This window comes from Silurus meridionalis, chromosome 17 (genome assembly GCF_014805685.1).
Source record: "Silurus meridionalis isolate SWU-2019-XX chromosome 17, ASM1480568v1, whole genome shotgun sequence".
NCBI classification, from domain to species: Eukaryota; Metazoa; Chordata; class Actinopteri; order Siluriformes; family Siluridae; genus Silurus; species Silurus meridionalis.
This window is the reverse complement of record NC_060900.1, coordinates 25736166-25748899: the sequence shown is the minus strand read 5'-3', so window position 1 is coordinate 25748899 and position 12734 is coordinate 25736166. Positions and strand designations below refer to the sequence as shown.

Sequence of the window (12734 nt, the reverse complement as noted above, 5' to 3'; positions counted from 1 at the left end):
GTGAGACCAGGACACATCTCACAAGAGCTGCAGTTTTGAAGTTTTTCCTGCTTCTAACACCTCAACTTTGAGGACAAAATGTTCACTTGGTGCCTGAAATATATCCCACAAACTAACAGGTGCCATGATGAAGAGATCATCAGGGTTTTTCACGTCATAATGTTATGCCTGATCAGTGAGATGTGAAACCAGGAGCCCCTGTGGAACTCATACATTTGTTTAACATCTGAAATAATTTTAGCTTTAACTCCTCAATGCTGACCACCGACTCATCTGAGCCTGACCCCATCTTTGTAGATGAACGGTAGGGACTTTTCCAACCATATTTGGTTCTTGAACTCGGAGAGCCAAACCTGTTCCAGCATGACAAAACCCCTGTGCTGAAGATATGCTTTACCTGGGTTGGAGTGGAAGATCTCCTGCTATAAATATATATTTTTTTTTCACGCTATCTGCACCCTGGGCCTCACCTTCACTACTTCAGGTACTGAGAACAAGTGATGTCAAATCTCCACAAGCACACTCCAAAATCTAGTGGAACATCTTTCCAGAAGAGTGGTGGTTATTAGAAGAGCAAATTGGGACTAAATACATACTCACACTGTATTTGCAGGGTTTATTAAAAGGCATGTATGACAATTCTTAAAAACAAACAAACACAGGAATTATCTCTCTTTCACACACACACACACACACACACACACACACACACACACACACACGTGAACAAGTCTAAGAATATTCATTAATATCTGACAGAGTTCGAAATTGAACCAAGTATCAATCTGCCAGGTTTATTACATTAAATAAGACTTCATTATCCACATCAAACATCAGCACGAGACGACGTCATGAATGGAAATGATTTGCTGGACCACGTATCAAAGCTGCAAAGTTTATGGAAAAATAACGACGTGGCAAAGACTCAAAGACTCGAAGATGACTCGAAGTCCATTCTTAAAAAGAAAAACTGATTGACTTGCGTTTTCTCAACAAGGATGTGATTATATAATGATAATAATAATAATAATAATAATAATAATAATAATAATACATCTTCATGCATTTCATAAACACAAAGCTTTCATATTCGGCTCGGAAGCACACCAAGTTCTGTAACAAAGCTGTATTTTGAAGGCACACAATCGAACACACTTCAGCCTGTTTTTCATTTCGGGTGCAATAAACAAAAAAAACCACTGCTTTTTCAGTCTTGAGCTTCAGCTGCAGTCGCTGCCTCTTCCTTTACCTCGGTGGGTTTCTTCTTCGAAATGGAGTAATAGTAGGTCCTCATCTTCTCCTCCACTTCCAAAAACCCGGGTCTGTCCTCAAACCTGCAGAGGAGAGAAAGAATGCAGAAATGACTTTCACCTTCTCTTACACACTTTCTATGGAAAAATAACGCCGTGAAAAAAGGAAGGAGAAAAATCACTTTAAATGTGAACACAAAATGTATTAAACAATCATTATAATAAAAATTTTTCAAAATACACTATATGGATGCCAATAAATGTTCCCTTCACACGTTCCAGCATGAGAGTACAAAGCCAGCTCCATGAAGATATGCTTTACATGGATTAGAGTGGAAGATCTTCTCCTGATCTTCTCCTATAAAGCTTTGAACCTCACCCTGTTCAACACTGTTGGGATGAATATTTAATGCTGACTGCACACCAGGCCTTTTCACCTCACCTACATCAGTACCTGACTTTACCAACACACATCCTTGTAGCTGAATGAGCACAAATCTCCACAAAATCTAGTAGAACATCTTCCCAGAAGAGTTGAGGTTATTATAAGAGCAAATGGGGACTAAATGTGGAATGAGATGTTCAAAAAGAACAAAATCATACGAACAGGTCTTCACAAACTTGTCCATAAAGTGTTAATCTGTAAAACTTACACTTTTGACTAATCAGAATCAGGAATTCATGTGTTGTGGTGTGAACGACTGTGATGGACTTGCACTGGAGTACAGACTACAAACCCTGACAAGTATTTAAAGGAACGTGTTCACAGTGTAAGTTATAGGTTTCTTTGACCTGAGACCTGATCAACAGTATAATAACTTCTTCAGCAGCTTTTGTCTGGAAAGACCAGTTCATTCGGTGCATTTCAGTGTAACAACAGCTATTAATGAATGTATCTCACTCACTTTAACGTCCAGCACTCTTTCATCAGCTCGTACATGGGCTCCGGGCAGCCGGCTGGACAATCCATGCGGTTGCCGCTCTGGATGAAGGTGATCACCTCGGGACCTTTCATTTTCTGCAGGAGATCAAACAAAAATGGTTGTAATGAGAATGCACACATTCTTTTATTATGGTTGGAACTGAGGGCGATGCGATCCGCGTTGCGTTCAGACCGCTGTGTTTTTCCTGTTGTGTCTGCAGGAAGTTACAGCTCTACCTCTGCCATGTTAATCTGTATTCTATGTGACTCTCAGGACATGCCTCGGTCTCCGTAGTGTTGCGATACGTCGTATTCGAGTAGCAGCGGCGGTGCTGATAGAACGCGCTCCAGAAACGGTTTAGCGAAGAGAAATCGATCTACATATCAAATATTGGTCACAAATTATTGGTCACTTTTCAAATAATAAAAGAAGATGCTAAATTAAAATCGATGCATTGTTTAAAAAAAAGACAACTGATATTCAATGCACACTTTTTTATGCTGATGGACCGAAAAATCATCCCCAATATATATATATATATATATATCCTGCAATACGTGCTAGCTGTACCAATGAATTTTAATCCCAGGCAGGTATAGGGTTGGCATACGTCATTCAAGAGTATTTATATTACATGTCACACCCCTCCTGGCCACCAGAGGTCACTGTCTCCTGAATAATAACTCAATTCTTAAGAAAAGTCCAGTTACACTTCCTGTTCATGCTATATTGATACAGATAAACAGGAAATCCTGTACACCAGTGATCTCTAACACCCGGGCCTCGGACCGGCACCGGTCCGTGGGTCAATTGGTACCGGGCCGCACAGAAAGAATACATAACTTACATTATTTCAGTTTTTTATTATCTGATTCTAACTGATGTTTTATTATGGAAAATGACCAGATTCTCTCCGCCACATCTGTCTATGACTCACTCTTGATGCATGTCATGATGCCTCGGTCACATGTCTTACCATCCGCCACCTTCTTAAAGGGGCTCCAGCCGCTAACACATAATACATTACCGCTAAATTCAAACCCCCAAGTGAGCAAAATGAACAAACAACAACACAGTGGATTCACATTTATTATTATATCTAGAAAATACCAGTTTTTATGGTCGTATCATTTTATGTTGTTGTATTTATCTGCCACACCTTAAAGGCCGGTCTGCAAATATTGTTTGCATTAAACCAAAGGGTGCATTTTATTAATATTATCATTAATTTTTTTCAGTAGTGTTGTAGTTTATTACAAACAAATCAAATATGGCCACGGTTTTTATTTTAAACCGGGGTAAGAGAAGGATACAATCAAACATAATCCGTGTTTGGGAATCATGTAGAACAGGCGAGATACGAAAACCAGAAGAAGATTTCGAGATTTCACATAGAAGACACGACAGGCAATCTAATCACAGACTAAACACGAAACAGGTGCACACAATCAGGCAGCAAACCAGCACAGGCACTGGAGCTGCAATGCAATGACAGTTAAGTACCAGAAATGTACCATGTTTTGTTACAAATCTTGACAATCTTAACAAAAATACCTTGTAAGGTTTTCCTCCGTAGGAGAACGCCTCCCACATGGTGACTCCAAAGCTCCACACATCACCTTTACTGGAGAACTTGTGGTAGTTGATGCACTCTGGAGCGTACCATTTCAAAGGCCATTTGCCTAAAGTGCGTGCCTACTCACACACACACACACACAAACACACACACACACAAACACAGATGTTGGTCTCACTTTTTTCCACCCACACATTGCTCTTTGGGGTTTACGAGGTTGCAAAAAAACACCCCCGGTCTCGTCATCCTGCTCACTGCGACATTCGATAATGCAAAATCATTTACACGTCAACGTGCACACGGGCCGAGTCGCTTCACCTTGTAATAGTTATTGTCTGCGCCGAGCGCTTTGGAGAGCCCGAAGTCGCTGATCTTGGCGTAATGTTGGTTGACCAACAGCACGTTCCGAGCTGCTAAATCTCTGTGCACGAAGTTCTTCTCCTCCAGATACTTCATCCCCAACGAGACCTGGTGCATCAGTTCCACCACATTGTCCACTGACACCTGATCTCTGGCAATAAAACCACACACACAATACAAAACGCACACTGTCAAATAAAAGTGATTGAAAATAATAGATTATCATAACGGGGAAACATTCATTATAAGGTTGATAACACCAAGCATTAAACAGAGAGGGTTAAGGGCCACGCTCAAGGGCCCAACAATGGCAACTTCACTGCTTATTTTGCTTATTCAGCAAATCACTAAATAATGTCCCACACCAGCATTTCCATCATGATGAATACCATAAATACAGAGTAATTCTGATATTTGTTAATTAATATAATATAGTATTAATAATAATAATAATGAAATAAACATGATTTTGCCTATAACATCTATTCAGTCTGTGTTTTCTTGAGCATCCTGTTCCACATGCTGGTATAACAACCTCCATTCTTCCAATAGATTTTGGAGTGTGTTAATGGAGATTTTTTCTCATTCAGCTGATGTGGGTGAGGTGAGAAGGTCTGGGGTGCAGTCAGAGTTCCACGTCATCTCAAAGACGTTCAATAGAGTTGAGGTCGGAGCTCTGTAGCAGATCTTCCACTCCAACCGAAAAAAGCATATCTTAATGGAATGGAGCTGGATTTGTGTAAAATTTCATGCTACTGCACCCAGCGACTTTGTCGTAACCATTCAGGAATGAAGCACATATGAGTAGAAAAGTCTGGTGTCTCGATTCAGTTTTAAAACCTGTAAAGAAAGTTCAGTTGAGCGAAAGATCATTGGTTTCTCACAAAGCTCGCCCTTGCTCTTACTTCCTGCTGGAGAGGAATTTGTTGAGCGGACCAGCCGGTGCCATTTCCATCACCAGCATCAGAGCCTCCGCCTGGCACAGGCCGATCATGCGCACTATGTAGGGGTTATCCAGCTGGTGCATGATCTCTGCCTCGCGCATCATCTCGTCCTTCACCGACTTCTCGTTCTCGCTTTTCAGGATCTTGATAGCTACGTCGATGTGTTTGCTGAGAAACAGAAGAAAGTACCAGTAAACTCCAGACCCTCTATCATCATCATAATCAATGGTTACTGTTTTCTCAAATGGCTGCTGCGCCGTCTTTCGGCGCTTCTCACCTCTTCATCTTATAGACGCCTTTCTTCACGCAACCGAAGTTCCCCGATCCGAGCTCCACCTCGTCCACCATCAGCTTATCACGCTTAATGAAGAGCGTCTTCTCCTGGAGCTCTTTAGGATCTGCGTACGGGCTGACGAACTCATCGCTGTCCATCGGCAGAGTCTGGCGAGCTCCAGGAACTGATAATAATAATATCGATCATGTCAATAAATATAAATGTGTGGAAGCATGAGAGGAGTGATCAGGCTTCAGCTGTAGATACATTAATACACACCCTCACACACCTGGGTTTCACAAAAGTGTATCCAGAAATGAAATAAAAGAAATGAGTAAATAAGTAGAAGAAGAACAAGAAAGGGAAGGTGGAGGATACATTTTAAAAAAAGGAAGTAAACATGGAGATGATAGTAGGAATGAAAAGCAGGTAGAAGGTGTAGAAGAAGGGGAGATGAAGATGAAGGTGGAGAACAAAAACAAGGGTGATGGTGAGAAGACAAAGAGGAAGAAAGTAGAGTGGGAAAATGAAACAAAGGGTAGGAAAGAACAGATCACCGTAGAGGAGAAGAAGATGGAGGAAGATCAGTAGAATACAGATAATGAGAAAAAAGTCGAGGATAGAAAGACACTGGAAAAGGTGGCTACGAATGAAAAGAGAATGAAAGGTCGGTAGGAGAAAAGGAGGAAAACAGGGCGAAAAAAAGGGACACTAAAATTTATTAGAAAATAAATTAATGGACACCTTCTGACCAATCAGAACGCAGAACTCCACAGCGGGTTTTTTTTATTTATTTATTTATTTTATAGGCATTGTGTTAACACACACTCACCTTCAGGGGGCGGTGTGTAGCCATTAGGTCTGGATCTGCCTCTCTGTTGGGAGAGATGTTTCAGGATGAATCACACACACACACACACACACACACACACACACACACACACACACACAGTGAGTGTATAAGAATTGTGTGCATCTCTAAGACTTGTTAAGATCATATAAAGAGATAAGTGTGATGTGTACCGTTGCAGGCACCGCCGGACTCTCTGCAGAGAAAAACAAACAGAAAGACAGGATTTAAAAACTCATAAAACATAAACGCAGAACACTGCAGCCTCAAACACACTTCTGATAAACTGCAGAGTTTGTTTCATCATGTTCTCCAATTCATCTGATCATTAGAAAGTCCTTCACGACTCGATTCAGGCTTGTCACGACTCCTGAAGGAGTTTAAATAAGCACCAGGCATGAGGAGAAGGAGGGGTGGAGAGGAAGAGAAAAGGAGAAAGAGAAAGAGAAAGAAATACAATGGGGAGAAAAAAGACAAAGAAGCAAGAAAGGGGGGAGACGAGATAGAGAAGGAAGGGGAAGAGTAAGAGGAGAAGCAGAATATGAAATAGAAGAGGAAGGTGGAGTAAAAGAAGAAGAAGAGAGGGAGAAAGAAAAAGCAAGAGAAACGGAACACTGCAGAGGAGACGGAGAAGCAATGGTAAGAGGAGTAGGAGCAGGATATGGAGAACAATAGAAAAAGGAAAAAGAAAGAAAGAGAAGAAACAAACTATAGTTAAAGAAAGAGTAGAGGAAGGAACAGGAAGAAAAAGAAGAAAAGGAGAATGAGACAAATATGAGAAAGAAGGAGAATAGAACTAGAAATACAAGGAGAAGTAGGAGATCTTAGAGTAGAAGAATAAACCAAAACAAGGATGAGCAAGGAAGAATGAATGAAAAGGAAGAAAAGGAAAGGAAGTGTAAAGTGGGAAATAGAGAAGAGGGGAAAGGGAAAGAGAGAAAAGTTGATTAAGAGGAATGCGGGAAGAGGAAGAATGAGGAGGAGGAGGAGGATAAAGAAGACAAAGATGAAGAAGCAACAGAAGAAAAAAGAGGAGATGAAAAAAAAGAATGAGAAGGAGGATGAGATGAAGAAAAAGCAGAAGAAGAATGAGAAGGAGGATGAGGTGAAGAAGGATGAGGAGGAGGATGAGAAGAAGAAGATGAAGACACCTTAGGGTCAGATGTCCACAAACGTTTGTCCGTGCACTGTGTGTGTATGAAAACATGAATGCACTATTCAGTGTAACAGATTCTTACGTCCTGCGTTGTTCTGGTTCACACAAGGTTCCCGCAGCAACGTGACCAAACCGTCGGGCTTCATTTTCAGATACTCAACCAGCTGCAAGAGTCAAAACAGCCTTCAGTGTCACTCTTAACATCCATCTGCAGCTCGAGACAATCAAAACCTTCTCAGGACGTGTATTTTTATCCACTGACCTGCCATACGGTGTCAAACTTGGTTCCTTCAGGCATGGAGTATTTGCCTGATTTATCGTGAAGGATCTGGTAATGGTACGCAGTTTTTCCGTACATGACTGACAAAGCGAAGGTGCCAGACTCGTCTCGTTCTCGCACTCTGCGGAGACAAAACAAACATCCTGTTTATGAAAACATCGGTACTTCAACATGTCTACAGATCGGAGTTACGGTTACAGAGAGCTCGAGCACTATTCAGGGATTCTTTCACAAACTGTTGTCGCAAATGTGAAGGCGGACAATTGTACAGAACGTACATGATAGCATGTGCACCAAGACATGAAGCTTTACATGGTTTGGTGTGGAAGATCTTGAGGTGTCTGCTTAAACGCTCCAACCTCAACCCCGACTGCACCCCAGGCCTCCTCACCTTACCTCACCTCACCTACATCAGTATCTGCAATTACTAACACCCATGTGGCTGAATGGATCTCCACAAATCTCCACGCCAGAATCTAGTGGAACATCTTCCCAGAAGAGTGGAGTTTATTCTAAGAGCATAATGGAGACTGAATGTGGAATGAGATGTTCAAAAAAGAAGCATCTCCTGTGTCCATGCACATTTGTTGTGTTTATGGTGTACTAATGAATCGAAGAACGTTTTTTTCTAAAATCGAAACAAACAATTTCATGATGTGGTACACGTATAATCGTCGTATTACGACTCGGCGTATTTACCGTTTGCAGCCTTTCACGTGAGCGAAAGTTTCCGAATGCACAGCTTCGAGTTTCGCTACTTTTTCCACTCAGACTAATTATAACTTCGTGTCTTCCATTTCGAATTTATTCGCTTGAAGCACAAAATGAGCTCTTGTGCTCTTTTATTATTTTTATTACATTATTATTTTATAAAATATTTAAATAATATTCCTTTTAATATTTAAGCTATTTCATCTTATTCCAATCTAATTCCAATCTCTTTTATCTCGTACTTGTGCACAAGATCAAAAAGATTGGAGTTAGATTGGAATAAGAAAAAAAATATTAGAAAAAAAAATATAAGGTTAGCAAGTTTCTCAGAAGTTCCTGAACCCCCATATTCGGTAATAAACGTGTATAAAGAGATGAGTCTAAATTCAATCCTGCACACACAAATAAAAAAAACGCTGAATGAACAAACGCAGTATAAATGTGTAACAGAATTACATACAAAAGTTACACAGTTTATTTCTTGGGTCATGCCAAAAAAAATGTACACTATAGTGCCAATGAATGGAATGGATTAGTCTGGTTAATGAGGTTTTTTTTCAACGACACCGTCGTAATTTTAACGACTGGACTGCTGACTGCTTTACAGTCCAAAAAATCCTCAAAAATATCTTCTTCTCCCATTAGGGGGCGGCACAGTGGATCATCCGTCTCCATACCCCCCATACCTGCATGTCCATTACCACATCCATAAACCTCCACCTTGGTCTTCCTCTTTTACTCCTTCCTGGTGGCTTCATCCTCAGCATTCTCCTACTGATATACCCCATGTCCCTCCTCTGCACATGTCCAAACCATCTCAATCTCACCTCCCTCACCTCGTCTCCAAAACGTTCATAAGAATCTTGAAATGATATGGTGTAATCTATGGAATCACCTTCAGATAAGAACCCAGCTACTGTATTTCTATGCCCCTTCTGGGTTACTTACATCCATTCTAGACAATGAACAGCACCCGATCCATGACCTACTGATAAAACACCAGAGCTCTTTCAGCTGAACGGTACAGGAGGGCATTTGTTCCAACAGTTTGTTCCACACTGTACTTTATGTAGTGTCCCAGTTAGTTTTGTGTTTCTGCTTAATACTAATTGAAGGTGTTTTATGTAGCACTTTGGCATGGTATGTAGTACGTTGTATTTCACTGCTGTCCTGCACTGTATATGGCTGAAGCGACAGTAGAAACCTGCTTGAATAGACATGATCCTGCACTCTACCTTCAATTTACCTCAAGTCTGCTGTTGTGTCAGAAATGTGTACAATATTTGACAGACTGCATTACCACATCACACTCTCGCAGCGTTCTCATACTGCTTATCTTTAATATAATATATGTATAACACAGATTTGATCACGCAACTGCCATCAAAACTCGAATGTTTGTAGTTTCATCGTCTTCTTTGAGCTTGAAGTTGTACTGAAGTGAGAGATAATTTACTGTATCTTACTGTATAAGCAGCTTTAAATGTTGAATAATAGCTCTTGAAGATTAAAAAAATCCCAAAACGAGAAAAAAAAACAATCTGTGGTATCCAGTGACTTAAAGAAAACTTTGCCGGAGGCACCAAAAATACTTCCTATCAAATGCATTACATAGAAAGTCGTCCTCTGTGACTCGGGAAAAAAAAGGGAAATTCGTGTCAGGGATCAGTAGATTACATTCTGTACATCACGAAATGCCGTGAGATTGGTCTGAATTATAGTATCTTTTTAATCTGTCTTTCTGGTTAACATGTGATAAAGAAATGTTTGTGGTTTGAGCTGATATTTTTTGTCTCTTAACACTGTCTGTTGTCAGATTTCGAATCGGATTCAGTCTAAAGGCTTCATCAGACATTCATCAGACTTTCGCACTCACCATTGATGCGATTCCATGCACAGAGTGTATGATGAAACTATGAAAACTACTGCCATTATCTAATATCTGGCATTAAAAAAATTCACTCCAGTGTACTGGTACTTTTGATCTTTTTGATGCTTTTGATTTTTTTTTTGTAGGATTTGTGAGCACTGAATGCGTCCTTGCACCATCTACAAGTGCATTAAATATCTTTACTTTTCGGTCCCCAGATAACAATACGGCTGTGAAGGATCAAAATATGCAGCACTCCGGTGAAGATAGAAAGGCTTACGTACAGGAACTTGCCGTCTGGCTGAGAGCCTGAGTAAAGTCGCCTTTCTCCTTCCTGACGAGGGATTTTGCTATGGTACCAGGGCATCTTTTCATGGGCTGTGGTGGCTATCAGCTTCTCTAACTGAGGAGCCTGACTGATAATGGCCTGCTCCATGGCCTCCCCCTGAAACACACACACACACACACACACACACACACACACACACACACAATCACTACATTAATTTTCCGTCAGATCACTACATTTATTTTCCAACTTGGACAACCTATACATTTGAAATCAGATTTTTCAAAAAATAATTAATTAATGAAATTGAAAGTAATCCAAATGAAATGAATGAAATTTTATTTAAATAAATAAATGTAGAATTTACACACATCACAGTTTGTGTACTGGTGAGAGGGTTTCTTGTAGATGGAAAAAATATCTGCAAATTTATTTATTACATTTTTATTTGTATAATATTTTTAAATTGCTTCTGCAATGACAGTATATGATTTGTATTACAGCTTTCTAAAATTTTTACATAACCTACATTTTATGGAGTTAAATGGATGGTTACATTTATCCAATTAACTCATTTATACAACTGAGCAGTTGAGAGTTATTTGAACTCATGACCTTCTGATCAGTCCAACATCTTAACCACTGAGCTGAGTATGTGCACCCCTGCTCATCTCACCAATATGCGCTATACAATTGAATGTATCTAGAATGTTCTTTACTGGAACTCAAAGGGCCATAGCTGTTCCAGCTAGGATGCTTCTATACACAAAACGAGCTCCATGAAGTTAAATGTGTTAAGTTTGAAGTCTAACTCCTGCACCCTACACCCTGATCTCCTCAACTGCACTAAACACTTTTGGAACTGGAAATTAGAGCCTCTTTAACATCTCATCCCTACATGATCTCATTAATACCCTTCTAGCTGGAAAATTACAAAATCTAGTGTAAAACCTTCCCATAAGAGTGAGGCTTTTTATTACTGCAAAATGTGGAACTTGCGAGTGCACACACACTTTAGGGAACGTAGTGTAGCAGTTGTTGCGGTGTATAATAGTCATAATAGTAAAGTGAAGAAATACTTATGACTTTGGAGTTTCTAGAGGAATTATAGATGGAATTTAAGCAACAAACAAACCACAATCATGTTCATGACCTATGATCTTGCGTTTACCTCCAGGTTCCAGGTATGCCAGATCATTGTTTTAGTGTATAATAGTCATACGAGGTGGTTTTAAAAAGTTTCGAGACGAATGGTGATAACTAACTGGTGCTATTCAGATGACAGCAATTAAAAACAAAGTTCAAACGTGAAATTCTGCATGAAACTGGACGTATCGACGACGAGACGTTTGACATACGAGCTCAACCCCCAAAAATGTCGCAACCCTTCGCCAAACTTGTGCGTGATGATCGTCAAAGAACAATCCACATGATCTCACTTCCGCGCCCACCCTACTGCCCAGATTGGTCTCTTACCTCTAGGTTCCAGGTTTGCCGGACGTACTCTCGCAGCATGTTCTCCCTCAGGTTTTCGAAGACGCCTGGTTTGATTGGCGTGTCGGCCGAACGAAGACACGGCTTCTTGAGCAAACACACCAGGCCGTCAGCATCCTTGCTGTAGTACTCGCAGAGCTCGGCCGGGCCGCAGTGGGACTTCCCTCCGGCGATGCAATAAGTCCCGTTTAGCTGCTTCTCCACCGGGTAGTGATAAAACTCCAGGTTCCAGACAACGGACAGAACGTATCCGCCCAGGCTGCGCATACACTGACGCAGCAGGAAGAGACCATCACCCATTCCTGCCAGCTTCAGGTGCTGCTCCGCGTCCAAACGGCTGATGCTGCCGTAGAAGAAGGGCAGCTCGACCGCAGGGTCGTGCATGACGAAAACGGGTCAGAAATGTTCCGGATCTAAACATTCAGGAGAAATTTAGATCATATATTTACATATGTAACAAACAGAAACAAACAGTTAATTAATATTATACTGTACTTGAATAAATTTGTATTTAATCGAGTGAAATAAGTATTTGATCCCGTTCCAACCAGCAAAAATTCCTACTCCCACACACCCAAATTAGTCGTGTGCCTTCAAGAAAGATCTTCTCATAACAACTCATTATGTGTATAAAAGACACCCGTCACAGAATCAACCTCTTCCATTCAAACCTCTCCACCACCAGGGACAAGATTGTAGGCCTGCACAAGGCTGGGATGTGCTACACGACCATCAGCAAGAAGCTTGGTGAGAAAGA

The 12734-nt window shown here is 40.7% G+C and overlaps 1 protein-coding gene across 2 annotated transcripts in view; it reads right to left on the bottom strand.

Moving 5' to 3' along the window:
- Positions 1 to 596: 596 nt before the first annotated feature.
- LOC124399910 (tyrosine-protein kinase ZAP-70) overlaps positions 597 to 12734 on the bottom strand; it is a 21913-nt gene continuing 9775 nt past the window's right edge. For both annotated transcript variants that reach the window (XM_046871224.1, XM_046871225.1), the window contains exons 2-13: positions 11960 to 12390; positions 10479 to 10639; positions 7596 to 7734; positions 7416 to 7497; positions 6351 to 6373; positions 6160 to 6202; positions 5331 to 5511; positions 5015 to 5221; positions 4068 to 4260; positions 3728 to 3868; positions 2156 to 2268; positions 597 to 1334 (exon numbers count right to left, since the gene is read on the bottom strand). In XM_046871224.1, the coding sequence (XP_046727180.1) occupies positions 1208 to 1334; positions 2156 to 2268; positions 3728 to 3868; positions 4068 to 4260; positions 5015 to 5221; positions 5331 to 5511; positions 6160 to 6202; positions 6351 to 6373; positions 7416 to 7497; positions 7596 to 7734; positions 10479 to 10639; positions 11960 to 12361 (1812 nt within the window). In that variant the 5' untranslated portion in view covers positions 12362 to 12390 and the 3' untranslated portion in view covers positions 597 to 1207. The remainder of the gene's footprint in view (positions 1335 to 2155; positions 2269 to 3727; positions 3869 to 4067; positions 4261 to 5014; positions 5222 to 5330; positions 5512 to 6159; positions 6203 to 6350; positions 6374 to 7415; positions 7498 to 7595; positions 7735 to 10478; positions 10640 to 11959; positions 12391 to 12734) is intronic.